Below are 20,976 nucleotides of genomic sequence, written 5' to 3' on the forward strand. Positions count from 1 at the left end.
CTGTTTAAAAATCCAGTCAGACTTGTGGTTGAACGCCTCCATGTGGTGGAAAGTTGCACTAGGGATACTTTGTTAACCAGTTTTTGGAGTTGTCTTTGATTTTCCCGAAAACATCAACCTGTCACATCACTGTTTAAACCAAGATTGTAAAAAAAGAAAAGAAAAAATCAAACTCAAAAGGTAAAAACCAAACCTTTCACGCCTGTGTTTTTAATATCAAGTCCTAGAAGTATGTTTGCTTTAGATACAGCAAGTCTAAAGTTCAGCTGTTACATTGTTACTGTTTTCTCTCAGCGTGTGCAACTTCAGCTACAGGCTAGGCATGTGTGCTGTCATCTAAAACCTGTACCTGTTTCGAAAACCAGTCCGGAAAGTCTTTTTAGTCATTTCAATTATTTCTCCAACCTGTCAGGCGGGGCTGTGGCTGTGGCTGAGGAAGCTGGTTTATGGTTAACATGCAAACAACTCTCCAGATTTCGCTCACTTTGCATGGGCGTGAGTCATCAACTCTTTTTTTTAGGTACTAGCAATATGAAAATGCCATACCTCTGTTCGTTTAATCTAACAATGCACGGTTTATCTTCGAAAATAGGAATACAGATAAAACTAGAATGAAAGTTAAATCTGGTTGATTTTAGTTGATGCTCACGTAACATGTACTTCCGGTGTCCCACTTCAACGTTAAAGTTTGTACAGTTTTTTATTCTAAATAAAACTGTACAAAACACATTGTTGGTTTGTCCTAAAAACGCGTTTTAGATGTAAATTTTGGTATCTCGTCGGATAAAATAAAATGTATATATATAATCGGAAGTCTCCTGACGTGATTCTCATGAAAATGGCATACGTGCCGCCTACTCCCTTCTCGTGTATCTGAATTCCTGCATATATGTTTCCTGACAAGTATGAAATCGAGACTTGTGTTCGTGTTTGATAATTGTGGCAGTCCACACGTCAGTAACGTGAACTAAGTCCATGAATGCGCCTGCTATGTACACAGCCGCAGGTACCGGAGGGGGAGGAAGTCATTGTTTGTTTTGTGTCAAAATTCCGAACATCACCGGGCTCTTTTCCATATAAGAATAAAAAGGGACATAGTATGATTTACCTAATAACAGTGGCAAAGCAGCAGAAACCATTTCCACGTTATCTTTTCCCTCACGCTGTCCCATCGGACAGCCAGTAATAATGTGGGTGGGACTAAAGCGTGCATCACCCACGGTTAACACTGATGAACTCTTCTCTGATACTCCGGTTGGGCTACAATGAAACATTTTTGTTACTTTGAATGACTCTTTAAGCTCTTCGCCCTGAGTGTGGAGCCGCCGTGAGCCGATCCGTGGCTCGAACTTAGCTGACAGTAAGTATTTTTTCAGGCTTATGTCGGACTTCTATTTCCACCCGCTGTGTTGTCGCAGTACTGACGAGTGCGGATTGTCCAGCTGCAAACTCGCAGGTAGAGATAAGGAATACGGCGATCCTATTAGTGCCGCGCTTAAATCTATGTTTTGTTTCCAACAGATGTCTTTATATGGGAAGTTTTTTTTTTAAAACTACACCGAGTCTCTTTGTGGATTGTGGCTGTAGTAGGGAAACAGGGAAAGGGTGGAGACGCCAAAACTTAGCCTTCAGCTTTTCCAGCCTGGAGTCTTAAGTAGACTTTGCTGCTTATAGATGCTTTGTCTTTGGCGAAAAAATTAAAAAGTGATTTTCGTTAGTGTAGATTAGGGTGTGTGCTTAAGAAAACTCCATCAGATGTTTGTTTTATTTCTCTCTTTGTCTTTCTTTAAGACGTTTTTTTAAACACTGACTTTTTGCCCTAACGCTTTAAAAACGTGATCAGGCGGACTATTCTTAGCCACAGCACAGTTTTGGGGGGAAATGCTGATGGTAAGCAAGTGTTGACTCAGCGCTGTTGTTTCAGTCATCAAGTTGATGACTAACAATTGTCTTCTGTCACTTGGTTGCACGTTTTAGAGTCGGTCCGTAGATTTCCCATACAAATTCATTTTAAAAATCACGTATGCAAAGCACAACTTCCCCTTAATCAAGGGAAGACCATTTTTTTAAATAGGTCAGCTGATGTTCAGGCTGAAGAGCTGATGAATGATGTTTAAAAGAAAAAGAAAATATGATGGGTATGCAAACAGCTTAAAAAACGGAGGGGGAAGGTTGCAGGTGAAGGATTGTCAGAGGTACACTGCTGCACCTGTACACGCACCCAGCTGTGATGTCAGATTGTACATCATCATTGCAGGGTGTGCCATCCTTATCTAGTTGAGGCCATCAGTGAAAACTGCATGGAATTAAGCTGCTATGTGAAGTGTGATTGTTTTGCTGATCGTCTCCTAACATTTCCCTTCCCTTGCCAGGTGTCATTGTTTGAGATAACCACTGGGAGTCAGCAAAGTCAGGAATCTCCTTATTTATCCCTTTATCCATAGATTTTCTTCCACTTATCCATTCAATTTCTGGAAGCTGGAGCCTATTTCAGCTGTCACAGGGCAAAAGGCAGGGTGCAGGTAGTCAGTCTGTCACAGGGCCGACACAGAGAGACAGACAGCCATTCATAGAGAAATTCACACATAACCGCAGTGACTGCATGCCTTTGGGCTGCGCGATGAAGCTGGAGTACCCATGGAGAACATACAAACTCCACACAGAAAGGCTCCAACTAGATGGTGGATTTGAACTCACCTCCTGCCTTTTCATTATCCAAACAAACACAAAATATGTTTTGAATTCAACACAGCACTGCTATCAGTGTGTTTGATAGTATTTGTAATTGCTCCAGAGTCGGTACTGCTGAGAGATAAAAGTCATCCATTGCACCCCACACATACACACAAACAAAGCCACATTGTTCTTGACACATAGCGTGTGTGTTTAAAGGATTGCGATCATTGGACTCTTGCTAATAGCTTACTTCTCAGCCAGTCACAGCATTCCAATTTGATTAGTCTCATGTTTTATAAAACACAGTGTGGGTATAGTGTAGTATTTACCGTGAAAGTAACCTGAGCAAACAGTGTAGGTAAAGTTTGACTCAGACATGCAAAATGCAGGGAAATCACGTTAAGTCAACACTTAACACTTTAGTCCTTCAAAATGTAAACACATAACAGCAGCTAGTTGGGTTTGGTACTTAATGAGAAATATCTGTTTTGGTTTAGTTTTTATCATGTTTATCTCTGTATTGTGCGTCTTGCTTGCGTAGGGACAAGTGTGAGCAAGTCTTTCATACAAAAGTATAACACCTAAAAGTGTGTGGAAACACACCAAAGATCTCACATGTGAGTGTCTTAAAAAGATCCAGCTCCATAAGTGGAAATAACCAAAAAAAGTCAAAAGTATAAATTGAAATAGCCGAAATTGAGTATGGCCTTAGTGTGGAGATTTTTTTCCACAGCAATTAAAATGTCACTTGTGCTTTCTTGGGAAGCAAAGGTGGGGAAGATCCATCCTAATGGGATTAATATCTAAACCAGATTGTTGTCAAGACAAAAAAGCTTATACGAATACAACATATACGCAGTGGTGATCTATATTTAAAAAAACATGGCTGTACAGATGACACATTTGGGATGAATACACTGTGCAAATGTGCAGATCTCTTCAACAGCAGTGCTTTTGATTCATTACATGAGCAAAAAGTGGAAAGAAATCTTGGCCACAAAGTGCTGATTATTAAGCTCATCTGTCACATTTCCTTTTGTTTTCACTCTTAGTCTCCTTATTAGTAGATGCTAGTTTACGCCCGACACAGTAATTGTGACGGGATCTTCAATTATTATTCTTCCTGAACCTGTTTTTGCTACACATGATCCTGTGTAGCTTGTAGTGGAAGTGGAAAGTCACGTTTCTGATAAAAAGAATGCAGACGCAGATTATGCTTCTTTCTTTCTTACCCTTGTTTCAAACTCTCTCTCCTTAACAGAGACAGGCTCCCTCCCTCTTTTTTCTTAAGCCTCGTTTTCCAGGAAACATTCAGCTATTCTACATTTACCAACATGCAACACAAAGGGTTTCACACACCCTTTTTTTCACCAGTAACCTTGTCCTAAACTTCTCATATGTTTTGACATAAACGACTTGCCTAGCAGGTCGCTGCTGACAAACATTTCCAGTTTACTTTCTATTTTCATGCAAGTGATATCTAAAGCAGTCTGTTTTTACAGAAGTGATAATGGTGGTTGTCCTTGAATTCCCCCTGTTGAGCAATCATGATATGTCATCATTATTGAGCATTAGATTCACTTCAAGGTCATGATCACACTGACGGATTTTGCTAAGCATCAAACACTTAAACTGCATCTCTCTGTCTGTTTTAAAGCTGACATGTTTGTGGTTACAGGTCTGTATTATTGCCTTTATTACTACTTTTCCTACAGAAAATCTGAAGTCAGATACTCTTGCTTTAAAATCCGATTTTGCTATGATCTATATCACGAGAAAGGCCACAGTTTCACATGTCTTTGATCTCTGGACTGTTTTCTTTTGTCTTCTCACCAGGGCATTTGATCATTTGTGCAACAGAGCTATGGCCAGTCCAGAGGACGTGATCGAGCCGTTGGCAGAGAGCGCAGCTGCCCAAAGCCTTAATAGACGACGCTTCTCACACGACTGCCACGATTTGACTAAAGACGAGCTAGATGGCCTCATGTCGCGCAGTGGTGAGAAACGACGAAAATGAATTTAGTTTAAGATAGAAGCTCCCAGAAAACCATTTTTCTTGATTGCTTCAATTTTTCAAATCGCAGAAGGACGTCCTTTCATCGTGGTGCATCGTCTTTCCGAAATAGAAGATAAGGGTATACCTTATTTCATCCCTGATGTTCCTGTTAAATGCAGACTGGACAACACAGAGAAGCACACTACACGCTCAAGGGTACCTCCATAAACTTACAAAAATACCCTTTACATTTTTTTCTTTTTGGGATACTAATGAATCTTTATAGAAAGCTCTTGATGGGCCCAAAGTGAAAACACACACACTTATGCTTAATAAGTAACTCTTTACAACTGTGTAACAACAGACAATCCCATTTTCGATTTTGACTCAGGACATGCCAGGGATAAATTTGACTACTTTGCCATGACGTTAAGTCATAGTGAAGCGAAAGGAGCGATAAAATTACAAAAGAAAACTTTATTGCTACTGAGCAGGCTGTTTCAGGGTTTTACAGTGTGCTGTCACTTTGGCCATAAAGGGATCAACATGGCCAGCAGCAATGCTCAGTGGTGCTTAAATGATGCTCACTTGGTAGTACGGGGCTCAAAGTGTGACAAGAAAATACCCCCCCATTCCATTACACCACTACCACCAGCAGCCTGAACCATGGATGCAAGGCACCAGAGACTACAACCATGCCACGTTCAAAGTCATTTAAATCAAATTTCTTTCGCATTCAAAATGATTAACAGCAGAATTTCATTTGTGGTGAATTTTATTATGACTGTTGTTGAATGAGTCCTAAAGATAATATTTAAGTGATCTGAAACCAACCATATGACCATGAAACAGTCAGTCACATTTATTTCTACATAGTCATTTATATTAAAAAGCAGAAGTTCATGGGTATCTTAACAAGTACTGATCTTCATGTCACTTTATTTGTAAGTTAACTCCTGAGTTTTAGTTGGATGGCTCAGTCAGTTTGCATATACTTTCCATATTCTGGTATCCACATTCTCTGATTTTCTTTCTCCCACAGTCCAGAACGGTGAATGTAAGTAGAATTAGAAACTTGTTTCTACGTGTTTTAATCCAATCCACATGCTAAATGTCTTGCCTGATTTGCTTATATCCTCCGGAAACCCAAACTTTTTTTTTAATGCATTTTTAATCTTAGCTATTTGGGATTAGCTGATTATAAAAACTGTCTGCATGTGGAAACAGTGGGTTTATTTTACAACACAGTAAAGTATTTTCAGTGGGAGAAAGTGACTTCTTCACTGTCCAGATGAACAGAATCAACTTTTTGGGGTCATTCTTTTTTATTTTTACAAAGTGTAAAACACTTTATTGAGTAGAATGAAGTAGAACGTGCGTAAAAGCCTAAATGTAATTTCTCCATATGAGGACATAGGTTCTCAGGAGGATATGAAACAAAAAAACATTTACGCTACTTCCTGGTTCATCTTTGATCTGCAGCACTTACAAAATGGCAATTAAAAAAGGACTTTGGGTGTCTTAACTCTTATCTTCCAAGTAAGTGATTTAGATATAAATTCATCTGTCTATTCAAATTGTGGCTTTCTTTCTTACTGGGAACTACGTTAAAGCTGTGGCTGGCAAAACACAGTCCAGTTGCTATGAAAACAAGAGCTAATAAGAAAAATTCTATTCCATTCAAATCACTCAAATTTTTGCCATTTGGTGGTTCCCCTTTTTCACCACCACACTTGTGTTTTTGTATGATATCAATGATGTCCCTCCAGGTTAGTATTGGGACCCTGTATACATTGCATCTAACACATGGCCAGTTCCACTGGACTATAAAGAGGAAGTACAAGAACTTTCAGGAGGTGCATCGCGACCTTTACAAGCACAAGATGATGCTTCATTTACTGCCTATTGGAAGGTTGGTGTGCTGATCGATTTAACTGTGCAACTTGTCCTTTCTCTCTTAATGCAGTTGAAATCTGAGTAATTGTTTGTTTTGAGCTTTTTTTATGGCAGTTCTCTCAAGCGCAGAATGTTTTTGAATATTCAAATTTTCCTCAAAGATTTGCAAAGGAGAGGCAGCAGCTGAGAAATATGTCGGAGGAAATGCCCAGCCTACATGGGACTGAGTGGGCCAGAAGAACCTCCAGCAAAGTGGTATATAAATCAGTCTTCCACACACTGAACATATTTTGAAGCATCACATAATTTTACAAGTAGCAGCTGGTAAGTAAATTGTAAATATGTGCTCTTCTAATGCAGAAATACCTTGAGGAGTACCTGAATTGTCTACTGGAGAACACATTCTGTAAAAATGATAGCAGCATGGTAAGCATGGGTGAATAATATATACACTACATTGCAAAAGTTTTAAATCAGCCCTCTGTATATTTTGCTTCCAAGGACCCAGACCTTTTCAAGATATTCTTTAAAAATGGCTGATTTTTCATACATTTTCAGTCCTAGTACCTGACTATTTTTAGAGAAATGTCTTTTTGTTTGTTAAGACACTTAACGCATACCTATTCATCATTCAAGTACATCATTCAAGTACAAAAGATGCACCTAACCCAAGGAATGAACCAGTGTTGTCTACACTTAACAGACAACTTAACAAAGAATCGGTTTTAAATTGTGTCAGGCAGCCTGTCATAAAAACACATAATTTAACCCACTTTCATAAAATGAATCTACCAAAAATGCAAAAGATAACATAGTCTTACAAGAATGAAATGATGTTTTTGCAACAACAAAATGATTCCCACAAAGCTATTAGTCTAAAACTTGGCACGAACACAGAAAAATTCTTTCACATTTTGATTCACCATACAATACCCATCTAGAAAGCCTCTAATTGGCAACAGGTTTATGCCAATGCAGCAAAGGATACGTGGATAGAAAAACCCACAGTGGAACACTCTCAGTCATGAGTTGGACAAAATATGACCAAATATTGACTTTGAAGCTTGTTAGAATTGTACAGTACCTGATTTTCTTGATTTTTATACTGTACTCCCATGTATGTTTGGACATTTTTAAATAAATTGTTGCATCTATTTCTAATGTTTCTAGCAAAATACAAAGAAAAGGGAAGTGGCTCAAGACTTTTCATTGTACCATCTCGACATACAAAGTAAATCTCAAGTAAAATGACTGCATTTTGAGTTATATTTTGTTTTGCAGCTGGAGTTCCTCTCCATCAGTCCCCTCTCCTTTGTCTCTGATCTTGGACCCAAGGGCTTGTAAGCAAAACACTGAGCTCATGTATTTTAGTGGGTTGGGAGTGAATAAGGGTATGGCAGGTGTTCATTGCATAATATGTCTGATCTTGACTCAGGGAGGGATATATCTTGAAGAGGTCAGGGGGTCACCGAATCCTAGGCCTGAACTGTATAGGCCATCATCAGATCTGCTTCCGCTGGTCACGCCGCTGGCTGGTGGTGAAAGACTCTTTCCTGTTGTACATGAAACGAGATAGTGGCAGCATCGACTTTGTGCTGCTGTTTGATCCAGAGTTCAAAACAAAAGTGGGTCGTGCTGACACAGGCACCAAATATGGAGTGTGCTTTGAGAACTTTAATCGGTAGGTCAGCTTTGTCTTTGTGTATTATATGTACTGAGTTTTGCGTGTTTTTGCTGTGTTTGTGATGCACGTATTGCCTTTGTGCTTTTAATCCTTTTAATCAGGAATTTGATTATCAAGTGCAACGGCTATAGGCAAAGTCAATGGTGGAATTCTGAAATCAAGCATCTGGCAGAAACATGTGACTTTCTCAAAACGCAACGCTTCGAAGGATTCGCTCCACCGCGGGAGGACACGCTCACTAAATGGTCAGTTATGTAGTCTGGCTCATATTTGTAATAATTCCAATAATCTTTTAGGATTTGTCCTCAATTTACCTTTCATTATTTGAAGGTATGTGAATGGAAGTGGTTACTTCGCTGACCTGGCTGATGCTCTCGAACAAGCCAAGGAGGAGATTTTCATCACAGATTGGTGGTAGGTGTCAAAAATGTCTGGATTTGCTGATCAAAATCTTTATGTAACTATAATTTTTCAATATTTTAGTTAAACCTGGAAACGTATTCTGTGTGTGTGTGCGCGGTTTTTTTTTGGGCTTTTTTCACAGGCTCAGTCCTGAAGTCTTCCTAAAGAGACCAGCAACTAACTACTACTGGCGGCTCGATGAGATCCTCAAACGCAAAGCAGTAGGGAGTCTCTCTGTCTTGTTTTTGTTGCCATCTTGTTTTTTTTTTCTTCTTCTTTTTCAAAATGTATATAATTTGTAGAGTTTTTTTTAAATAACATTACTTTAAATGAACCTGTTTCTGCAGGAAATGGGAGTCAAAGTGTGTGTACTGCTGTACAAAGAGGTAGAGATGGCACTTGGCATCAATAGTGAGCACAGCAAGAGGACTCTAATGAATATGCACCCAAACATCAAGGTCTTTCACTTCTCTGCACAATGTCTTGTAGAGTAGTAGGAGAGGAGGGACACAAATAACTGTCAAAAGAGCCCTGAATGCACATTTTAACACCAGTTTTACCCACTGATCCGTCAGGTGATGCGGCATCCTGACCACGTGTCTTCTGTGGTGTTTCTGTGGGCTCACCATGAGAAGATGGTGGCCATTGACCAAACAGTAGCCTTTGTAGGGGGGCTTGACCTGGCTTTTGGGAGATGGGATGACAGCCAGCATCACCTAACTGACCTTGGTTTGACAGAGACGACCGATGGGGTAACTGAAGGCGAAACGAGGAACGATGTAGATGTAAGAATGTACTGTGAACCGTACAGACTGTAATGGATGACTCTGTTATCCAGGGCAATGGTATGGCTGGTGGCTCTAAAACATCTGAGCCAGATAAGCAAGGAGAGCAGGACCCACATGATTTGACTGGTAACACTAAACTGTGGCTTGGCAAAGATTACAATAACTTTATCAAGAGAGACTGGGTCCAGCTGGATAGACCATTTGAAGGTACTCTATCTAAATTTCTTTCAGCAGCTCATGCACACACATACACTGACAATGCCTGAACAGAGAGATGAAAGACTTGTTTTGGTTTTTTTTTGCTTCCTTTCCCCCCTCTTTTATCTTGTCAGATAACATTGATCGTACTACAGTTCCTCGCATGCCGTGGCGTGACCTGTCTGCAGCTTTTCATGGCAAAGCTGCCAGGGATGTAGCCCGCCACTTCATCCAGCGCTGGAATTTTACCAAGGTCAGACACAAAAGAAAGCTGTGTTAAACAGCAATAGTTTTAACATTGATCTTTAAATATCTATATGTATATTGTAAACATCACTTTTGCTTTACAAATGAGTCTATAGGTGTACAAGCTACAGGTTGGTTTAACATTTATACTATAAATATCCAAAGTTGTGAAACTGAAACATTGGATTGAAAATAGGTGATCTTTACTAAAACAGAGCTTAAAATAATCAGACTCCTGTATTACTGACTTGGACCTTGTATCCTGTGTGGTAATATGACTCATACAGTAAGTCCTAAAAAAAACAAAAACATCCCCAACCCTCATGTTTCCATTAGAAGTATTGCTTAAAAACCTTTAAGCAATGCTTTGGAAACATGAGTAACAGGAAAGTGACAAAACTGAAATTGATTCATTTTTTCTGTCCTCTTCAGACCTTCAAAATCAAGTACAAAGACGACTTCTACCCTTACCTACTCCCCAAGTCTCATTCCACTGCTGACTCTCTGCCATTCACTGTGCCTGGGTCCAAGAAAGCCAAAGTGCAGGTATGTATATTCACACACAGACTCAAGATGACGTCAACATCTGTGTAAATATAAAATTTTTAAAGTTCTAGTCTTTTTGCTCACAGATAGGCCCACATATGTGCTACTGTGGTCAGGGTATGTTTTAGGTGCTTTAAGATTAAACAGTTCCAGGAATTCCCTGTGGGTAACTACCCACTTCCATGGCCCTCTGAGAACTATATTTTTTTCCAATTTGCTTAAATCACCAGTAGTAACGCTAATGTGATGCGTTAGCCAGCTGGTAATTTGCAGAGCCACAACAACAGCAACATGCTGGTGGACTCTGTATCTGGAGCTGTTTGCTTGTTGTGTGTTCCAGGTTGCTGACAACAGCACAGATGTGCAAATTCATATTATGCAAATTAAATTGTGAATTTTGTGGGCTTTAAAGTAAAACAACATATCATTTTGGTCAACATGACCATTTTCTTTATATGCTGTCAATTATACAAGGAGCAAGTAATCTTAAACAGGTTAGTGGCTCTAACTCTTTCACTGTGCCTCCCACAGCTGCTGAGTATAGTTTCCAAAAGCATGAACAAATCAATCAATCATTAGTGCCCAGCATATTCTCATCTATTGCCAAGGATAGCACGCAGGAAAACATACTGGAACCACTTTGGTTGTTGTGGTCCTTTAACTTTGTTGTAATCCTAATTTAATTGATTATAATCACTTAATAAAGCCTAGACTTTTCCATTTGAGAGGAATGTGTTGTTTACACGGGCAGTGTTAAAATCCTTCTTTAATGACTCTGCTTATGTTTACATAGGTTTTTCAGATCTTTCCTGCAGTCCAAAGAGCACCTTTTTAGCCCTTTCATACATTGTCGTCAAAACACTGACAGGTTAAGATGTGAGCCTTCGTGCATATGATGTGACATTAGCATGCTAGATACATTATATAAGTATTTATTATTATATTATTATATAATAGTTTTATTCATCACTGCTTACATATTTGCTGCAGAACTGTAGCTGGTTGTAAAACTTTCCACAGTTCTGTTTCAGCAGTTCAGTCATGTGCAAAAGAAAGTGTAACCCCTTTCATTTCTAATGTTTTATGTAACAAGAGAAACCTAATCATTGCACAGTTATTTAAATGCAATCTCAGATGAACTTCAAAACATGACTTATTACCCTGTCATTATTTAGTGAACAAAAATGAAGCCAAAATGAAAAGCAGTGTGTGAAAAACTTAGTACAATCTTACTGCTTCCATAGGAATTACGAGGGTAAGTAGCAGCCAGGTGCTGCTAATCAAGTGCACTTCATTAACTAATCATCAGTAAGTGTGAGCACCTCCAGTAGAGAAGCAAGTTGTTGCTGCCTATCAATCTGGGAAGGTTTTTAAGGTCATTTCCTTACAATCTGAAGTCCATGTTTGTACAGTGACAAAGATTATTCACAAGTGGAAAATATTAAAGATAGCCCCCAATCTTCCCAGGAGTGGATGTCCCAGCAAATTCCCTCCAGTGTCCGAGTGTGCAGACTCTACAGATTTAGCATAAACCAGACACGGCAGATCAGACCACACACCTCATACTGTCACACCTCACTGTCATGCATGGTGGTGGTGCGGTGATTATTTGGGCAGGCTAGCTTGAACCAGATAATTTTTTTTATTCTGTCTGATATGTAAAACCTTAGAACTAAAAGAGTCTGTACTTTCATTTGCACAGGACTGTAGGCTTCACACTAGAGCTTGATAGAAACTGGGTTCTCCTACACAGAAGGTCAACCTTGGATACGGGAAAACACAAAGACTTTGCCTCTAGCTGCCAGTGCTCATATGAAAGACTTTTTGTGTCACACAGCTCCAAGCTATAATGACATGGTGTAAAGAGAGCTTTCAACATCACTGTTAAGACGGCAAGAAGAATTGAAAACATGTAGAGTGCACATTAATGAAACGTTGCTGTTGGTCATATGTATACTGTATTCTTATTGAATAATTATTTAAGACCTTAATTGCTGTAAACAAGCCAAGAATGAAAGACCTCTACTGACTTTTACATGAATTTATTCTTTTGTGCTGCCAGGTCAATCTTACAGAGGAAATCAGATGGGTATTTCTGTGCTACAACAAAGAGACACTGTTCTAGTGTTGGAAATGCAGCTATTCAGTATTTGCTGGGTTTTTTTTTTTTTTTGTGCTATGGCAGATGGTGGAACAAAAGTAAAGCCTGTAGAACAAAACTACTTCCAACATATTTATCCTGTTTAGTAAAGCCAGAGAAAACAAATGCAATGCCAAGGACAGAGTGGGATTACAAGTGGCAGTATCTCATTTGCAACAGGCTTCATAGGATCTATGGTCCAGAGAGACACCAGCATAAGCAGCACAACTAGCAGATATCCCCTTAACAGAATAATAAAATAATAATATATTGCTAAAGATGGTGCGTTAGCAACTTTGTGAAGATGCTTGTTTTGTTAGAATAATTCAAAAACAAGATGACAATATGTTAGAACTGTATTTAATCAGTATTTTTAGCCAGTGTTACATGCTGCAGTTAAAACCGCTCAATCAGTGAGTGTCCAGTAACAGATACTTCTATTGTGGATGGTGGCCTGTAACCATAACCCTTGCTCCCCATTATGTTGTAGCTTTCCTATCAGGTTCTGTAGCTGCTTTATTCAGGTTTCAGGCTCATTGCCTCAGATTACACAATCTGTCTTCAAACTTTAAGAGGTGCGCTCCCTTTTTGTGCATCTGCTCCATTTCTTCTGTTAAGTATCCTATTAAAATTCATAGAAATGGGCGAATTTACATGTCCATGGTAATATGATATGTAAGTGTGATTGCAATGGTGAATATCCACAGTAATAGTAAAATGACACCATTGAAAAGAGATAAAATATATGCATGATTTATAAGTATATCCAGTGCTAAGTTGAATTTTTGGGGTTTTCTCAGGTGCTGCGCTCTGCTGATCGTTGGTCAACTGGAACCTGTGAGAGCTCAATCCATAACGCCTACATCGACACCATCAACAAGAGTGAACACTACATCTACATCGAGGTAATTAAGATTAACATTGTAGCACTTTACAGATAAATGTACATCTTTAAGCAGGCAGTGTGTCATCCTGTCTAAACCATATTAAGGCTCGCTGTGCCTTAATATGGTTTAGACAGCAGTGATACAGTCAGGGCTCCCATTGGGACAAAATTGTCACCGTAATCGCAAATATGTTGCCCAAGAATAGGCTCTGATTTGGAAAAAACAAATCTGTTTACCAGCATGCCTACTGTAATGACTTTTCCTGAATCTGAGTATATCCAAAGCCCACTTCCTTCATTGCCAGCTACCTGCTAGCTTTGGCCCTCACCTCATACTGAGCCACCATCTGCCTTGCCTCTGCCCTTAGAACCAGTTCTTCATCAGCTGTTCCGACCAGAAGACTGTCCATAATGGCATTGGTGATGCAATCGTGAATCGAATTCTGCGTGCCTACAGGTATGATTTGAGTGTGTTGGTTTTCTAATATTTGTCTATTGTCTTTCGGAAGGGCTGTGTACAAAATGCATTCATTAAATATGTTTTGTACCAGATTTAGCTACTAGCTAATTTCCATCTGCAGTCCCTGGGCAATTTAAGAAGCAGAAGTAGCTGAATTCTATCAGCTCAGACACACATACAACAGTTACAAGTGTTTCTTACTTGTTGGCCAGCAGCATCCCATGAAGGAGCAGTGGCCATCTTCAGCTAAGATGCTCATTTTTAACTTGTGACGATGTGTGACAGCGGCTGTCAATCATTAGTGTATGCCCTGCCCATGCCTCGCCCACTTGACACATGCCCACAACACAAAATCAGGGTCAAAAGTTTGACAAATGAAAAAAAGCGGGGGAAAAGGCCCGAAACTGAAAAAACAAATTAATTTGTAACAGAAAATAAAATTTGAAGCTGAAAAAAATGAAACTAAAAAAAAAAGTCATTTCCATGAAAACAAATAATTTATTCAAATTATTTTTATATCAAAAAGAATTTCAACTTCAAATCACCTTTTTGAAATGAGTAAAACTTTTGACCATGATTTAGCTCCATACTTTGTAATTCAGCAGAAACTCGCTCAGGTCCTTGCATGCCATCAGATTTATCTTGTGTTTTTTTTCCATGTTGCATTGAAATGTTTAGAAAAGCTGTGGCTTTAAAACAGCAGTTTGTGAAAGAAGTTAAGACAAGACATGTAAGAACAAATGCAAATATCACTGAGCTGGTAAACTGGGGGTACACATTTGAAACAAAATGTTTAGTTCAAAGAAATAACAAAACCAAATAGAAATATACATTAGACCTCATCTTTTATCTGCAGAGTACAATGTACAGTGTTGATGTTGTGTTTTTTCAGAGAAAAGAAGAAGTACAGGGTGTATGTGGTGGTGCCTCTGCTTCCTGGATTTGAAGGAGACATCAGTACAGGAGGTGGAAATGCCATTCAAGCTATTCTGCACTTCACTTACAGGTGAGAGCCTTTTCCGCCCATTAGCACTCTGCACTCAGCCCACACATCAGCAAGCACTACAACTTATGAAAGCCACAGTAAAAACAAGACTTCTCAGCTTCGTCTGGTTTAAAGACATATTTCTGATTGAGCAGAAATGTCACTGATAGAAAATGCATAAGACATGTCAATAAAACTGGTAATGGAAGTTGGGGTAGCTACCATGCATGTAAGGTTTCTATCAATCAACTGGTCCAACTGGAATAGAGCATATCGAGTCATATTACATATTACATTGAGTGATGTTGCTTAATCAGCTTTGTCAGCATGTTGTTATTGCCAGAATGCAGCATGGCCATGTTATGGTTTCACTATCATCCATCACATTTCCAAATCTGCCTTTGATGTTATGCCCAGAAGTGTACTCTCTGTATATGCGCTAGATATTTTTGGGTTTTTTTTTGTGAGATTCCTAAATTATTTCCCCTTATGCTGGCTGGCTTTCTTAATGTAAGGTTTTATTCTGTCATCCTAGGACCATGTGCCGAGGGGAGTTCTCCATCCTGTCAAGACTAAGCGAATGTAAGTTTTTTTTGTCACTTACCTGCTTTGTTAGACCTCGGAAATCAGCCTGACATCAGCCTTTGCTGCCTGGCTAACATGCATCTTTCCTTCCCCTTGAGTTGTTCCTTTAAATTGACTCTACTGGTCTTCACTTCACATCATCTCATGTAAATAATGTGATTCTGCTCTGGCCTGCAGTGAAGGATCAGTGGACAGAGTACATCACACTGTGCGGATTGAGGACGCATGCCCAGCTCTCCGAGTCACCTGTCACAGAGCTCATCTATGTTCACAGCAAGACCCTCATTGCTGATGACCGCTGCTATATCATTGGTGAGTCACCGCTGGGCATTCAAGGATTATAATTCTGACCTTGAGTCATCACAGAGGTTCATGACAAAATGATGATGACATAATGCTGCCTGCAGCTGATATGATTTTTTTTAATGTGTTTTTGGCTTTCAGTGTAACAATAAAACTGAATCGATACATTTTATATGTAGTTTAGTAGCACCTATAACTGTAGAATACGGATATGAACGAATACAGTCATTTATATATAAAAAGATAAAAAAAATAGGACGACTTAAAAAATGGATGAGTGCAATGACTTTTGAATTCTTTTTTCTTTCTTTCTTTCATTGTTTAGCCTTACACTCTTTAAGATTTTAGGCTTACTCCAGATTCACATGCAAGTCTTTGTGGGAGGAACAGAGGGATTGCATTTGCTTAAACGTGCTCTGGAACCCACTAGCTATTGATGACAGTTAGCTTTGCATTACCTTTTAAAAAGATTTATCTGAATTCTTAAAGGTACAGTGAAGTTGTTTTTTGAGTTTGTTGAACAGAAAAACAGAATATTATACTCAACAACATACTTATAAATATTGATTAGTGTGTAAGTACGTTTTCCAACAAACTGATGCATTCTCATAAACGTAATCCATTAAAAATACATAGAAGCGGGCACTAATCGATGGAAGTTAACCATGTTACCCCACCCTCTTGAATACAGTGATTCAGATGAACATCGCCGTCCCGCTTAATCATGTTTTATGTATGTGGGTAGAGACAGCTACATACACAGTACGCCAAAGGTGGAGGAGAAGTGAACTCATAGGTGTGGAGACAAATGTAATTTATGTCTGCACCTTTAGACTCAAGAAGGTATGAAGGGTCATGCGTTTGTTTTATCTCCTGAACTGAAGTCAGTGCTCTAACAAAAAAACACGCTTAAACAATCGTATTTAATGTCGATACTGCTGCAGTTACTTACTGTCAGCAGATCAGACATGTGATCCTCCAATATCTGGAGAGCTGATAATTAGCCAACTAAATGGCAACAACAGCTGGTTATGCTAACATTGTGCTAGCTAATGTTAGACTAGAGTGTCCTAAAGATCACTCTGATAAAGAGTCTGAATACATTTTCACACTGTATGAAAATATCCGAGGTCAAAAATGTTAGAACCACTTCAAAGAAAGTTTCACTAACAGAGGCTAACAGCGGCAAAAAATTTTTTAAAAAAAAATCAGGATTTTGTCAACAAATCACCTCTGAATCTCTGTCATTAGACAGATTTGAGCTTTAGAGACTCATGCTGACATATTGAACTCCATTTCCAAAATTTTACAGCCTCCTCCAGAGTAAATAGACGTGAATGCATTGGAGATTTCTCACTATATTCTGTACACCTTATAGGTTGTCGGCTATAGGTTCTATGTATTTTTTTCTTTTGCACTTAATACATGAAGAAAGATAAACAAAATGTTCTAAACAGTCCATGGACCTATTAGATAAAGCAGAACTAGAGAAAAAAAAAGCAGCACTCATTTTAAATAAGGCTAAAACATATATATATATATATATATATATATATATATATATAATTATTATTATTATTTATTAATTAATTAATTAATTTATTTTTTTACATGAATCATGCTTCTGAATGGACACACTGTAAATGCTTGTACTGTCCGTTTTTGCTCCAGGATCAGCCAACATTAATGACCGTAGCATGCTGGGCTCCCGAGACAGTGAGTTGGCAGTATTTGTGGAAGATGAAGAGAGGGTCCCATCCATCATGGGAGGGGAGGAATACCAGGCAGGACCACTGACACTTGCTCTACGCAAAGAGTGCTTCAGGTCAGGGCAAAAGCCTATTGATGACTTATTAGCAACTTATAGTCTAATGTAGTTTTGCTACAAGATACAAATGTGAGAGTGAGACCTCTAAGTATATGGGCTTCTTTTTACACACAGACAAGCAAAAATATTTGATCCTGCATGGGAAACCTGTGCAGTTTTGTCATTACTTAACCATATTTTTTTCTGTTATTTGAATATTTTTGGCCTTTGCTATACCAGGGTTCTTGTTGGAGCTGCTTCAGACCCCAGTATAAATATTGACGATCCAATCAGTGATGAGTTCTTCTTCTTGGTTTGGAATGACACTGCTAAAACGAATGTTAACATTTATGACAAGGTGTGAATTGACCCAAAAACCTTTTTATATATATATCTAATTGTATCAATATGTATTTTCACTTCTCTCACCGCTCTTTGTTCTTCTTGGCTCTGTGGCCCTACTGTATCACAGGTGTTCAAGTGCCTGCCCTGCAACAGTGTCCATAGCATGCAAGCCCTGAGGGACTATTTAAATGTGGCTCGCCTCTGTGACACAGACCCCGAGCAGGCCAAAGAGGAACTAAAGGCCATCCGAGGAGTGCTGGTCCATTTCCCCTTAAAGTTCCTGTGTAAGGAAAACTTGCTGCCTCCACGGAACACTAAAGAAGGCATGGCTCCTGTAGGGCTGTGGACATAAGCAGCAGCTCAGCCATGTTCAGACTACTACATGACAATGCAACTGCTGCTGTACTGCAACCATCTTTCCTGTTGTCAGCACAGTAAACAGAAGGAGTTACAGCACCAGCACTTGAATGGTGAGAGGCGGAGAGAGGTGTTACCCTTATCAAATTTATTAATGATCCACTTATGATTACTTTGTCTTTTTGATTGACAATGGGCTAATGTGACTGATGTTAGCTACTGACATGCAAATTTTACAATGTCCTGTCTATATTAGGTTGTGCTGACCAATTTGTTTGTGATGTCTGCTTTATAATAGCTTCAGTGTGATCTGATCTGCATGTCTGGCGGCGGTGCAGAGCACAGATAAATGAATGTATGAGTCAGGAGAGGATTGCAAGGTTGTATTAGAAATCAAGCATCTCACATGATCTGGGAACATAGTGTACATTTATTGGTGCACGATTTTTGGGTGGGTGGGTGACTCTCTCTCTCTGTCTCTTTTCTCTCACTCTCTCCCTCTGAGGCTTCACCTCTCACTGCAGTGCCAGAAAATCTGTCAGAACATTTGTGGTTGTTATGGTGACGGATATAAAGAGATGACTGGATTGTAGCTGAAATAAAGACTGGATAGGGCAGAATAGGGAGAGTGCTGATAAGAGGTACAACTTACTAAATCAGGATGGTGCACTGGGAAAAAGGAAGCTAATATTCTGCTAGGGCTGCTGACCATTTCTGGATATATGATCAGGTGGGGAAACTGTGAGAGCGGAAAGAAAAGCAGAACAAGATAATTAAAGGGTGTTAGGTTGATTTCCTGCTAATTGTTGCATTTTTTTAAGTCTCCATGACACCTTAGTGAATTTTTCCCACCATACTGTCGACAGTCCAGAACAGAACATTCCACTGCCCACTTGAGACCACTGAATATCGCAGCTATTTTTATGTTGGGTCCAGCATCTTTCATGTGTACCGTATGTTACATTTGCTCACAGACATAGCCGTTTGTTTAGGTCCACTATTTTTAGCCATAACGCTGACTTGAGTTGTGACGTGATGTCGTTTTCACGTTCTCACTGATTGCCATTTTGGGGCATCACGGGGCTGTTTTTTTGAAATGTCATTCCCTTGAGCTGTGACCAAGCCGTGACTGCTGTTGGGAAGTCTTTAAATGTCTTCTACTGGATACATTTGTAGCATTGCTGGTGAAAATAGACAGGAAACCTTTACCTCTTTTGTGTCATTGCATTGACTGAGATATCATGTAATAATACAGCGGGTAAGGTACAGTATGTGCCTTAGAAAAACAGGAATTGGATTCTAAGGGTTGATGGAAAATCAAAGCGAGGGGGAATGTACATTTTTCTGCAACTGTAGATTGTGCATTCGGGCAAAACTGTAACTCATTTTTCAATATCTGAAGCACTAGGCCAGGTTTTATTACATGCACTTTCATCACAAGTTTTTTACAGCAACAAACAGCAGAAGAGGATAAAGGCCAGTCTGTAAAACTTGTAAATGGGACTCTGTTTTATATTCCTAGCCTTGTGCTAGTGTTATGACTACTGTGTGTGTGTGTGTGTGTGTGTTCTGGAAGGGGGTTGAGCCTTTGCACATGTTTCTTTTAAAGAGACCAGATAAAAGATGACCCAGAACAATGCAATGACAGTAAATCACAGTTAAGTGAATAATCCAGACTGTTGTATGAGCTTCTGACACACACCTATGAGTGAAAAACATTACCTTGGCGGTTCCATTGCAAAGCTGTCTGTGAATGGGACAGGTGCCCCATGCGACCAAGTCTACATGAAGTGTCTCACAGGATTGTTGTTCAGTTAAAGCATCTGTGTTTAGAAATATGGATGCTTACCTATGTAAGATATTAAAAGACACTATAAGCCCTTCCATATATATATTTTCTACCCTCTTTCTTGCAGCCCAAAGTGGTTGTCTTAACTGGTGTTCCTTTTAAGTTCTGCAGAAATGCCTGTAATATACCGAAAAGTGACCTTATACGGTTTCTCTCATGAATTTTATTTTTAATAGACCAATAATCAGCATTCCCAAACCACTTTTATGAATTTATTACTCATTGAAATGTGTTTGTATTCATTCCTGAGAGTCACTGTGTGAAACCTTGTCTCTGTAGATCAATGTCATTACCTTATAATTACTAATGTATAGGGTTACTAACACTCAGGGGTAGAGAGCGATGACCAATATTCTTAGTCTTGTTAGTGCAATTATGAGCAACTTGTATTTTATTCTGTTTTTTTTAACATGAACTTGTTTTTTATATCCGAATATCTACTCTGTTTGAAAAATTTACTTTTTTCAGCCTTGTCTTGTATTACTTTTGTAAACATTAGTGCTTTCTTTTTAAAAAGAAAAGACTGCATTCAAACTGGATTTAATATATTTAAAAAATAAAACTTTCAAATGTGTATCAGCATGCATTTCTATTCTGTATAAAATCTTAACGCAACTAAAATGACTGTCTAGACATGTCTATCACATGGCAAGAGAAACAGAAAAGGGGAAATGTTAATTGTTTATATCTAAACTACTTTTGTCACCATGGAAGCAATATCCTTTGTTAGCTGGATATCCTTTAAGCAAATAGTTACTCTAAGAGAGAGCATGTGCTTTACACAGGAAACTGGTATTCGTGGCATGAAAGCTTAATGTTCACTAAAT

At 39.0% G+C, this 20,976-nt stretch overlaps 1 protein-coding gene across 7 annotated transcripts; it reads left to right on the forward strand.

Annotated features, from left to right (window-relative positions):
• Positions 1–49: 49 nt before the first annotated feature.
• pld2 (phospholipase D2) lies at positions 50–20,723 on the forward strand. 7 transcript variants are annotated; one of them, XM_085288736.1, is made up of 25 exons: positions 50–180; positions 4,513–4,673; positions 4,761–4,888; positions 5,715–5,729; positions 6,442–6,584; positions 6,730–6,823; positions 6,929–6,994; positions 7,850–7,908; positions 8,004–8,249; positions 8,354–8,497; positions 8,583–8,666; positions 8,797–8,875; positions 9,002–9,112; positions 9,230–9,406; positions 9,493–9,649; positions 9,775–9,893; positions 10,319–10,432; positions 13,373–13,477; positions 13,827–13,915; positions 14,811–14,924; positions 15,439–15,485; positions 15,666–15,800; positions 17,463–17,616; positions 17,839–17,956; positions 18,071–20,723. In XM_085288736.1, exons 2-25 carry the CDS (start codon positions 4,541–4,543, stop codon positions 18,293–18,295), a joined length of 2,856 nt encoding a protein of 951 aa, XP_085144862.1. In that variant the 5' UTR covers positions 50–180; positions 4,513–4,540; the 3' UTR covers positions 18,296–20,723. The 7 variants fall into 7 exon arrangements, with proteins under 7 accessions (XP_085144862.1, XP_085144859.1, XP_085144864.1 ...); XM_085288733.1 differs by lacking the exon at positions 50–180 and adding an exon at positions 281–520; XM_085288738.1 differs by lacking the exon at positions 50–180 and adding an exon at positions 281–495.
• Positions 20,724–20,976: the final 253 nt, after the last annotated feature.

This window comes from Mchenga conophoros, linkage group LG10 (genome assembly GCF_057382185.1).
Source record: "Mchenga conophoros isolate Kocher_MC1m ecotype Shallow Benthic linkage group LG10, M_conophoros_male_GT1.1, whole genome shotgun sequence".
Lineage (NCBI taxonomy): Eukaryota > Metazoa > Chordata > Actinopteri > Cichliformes > Cichlidae > Mchenga > Mchenga conophoros.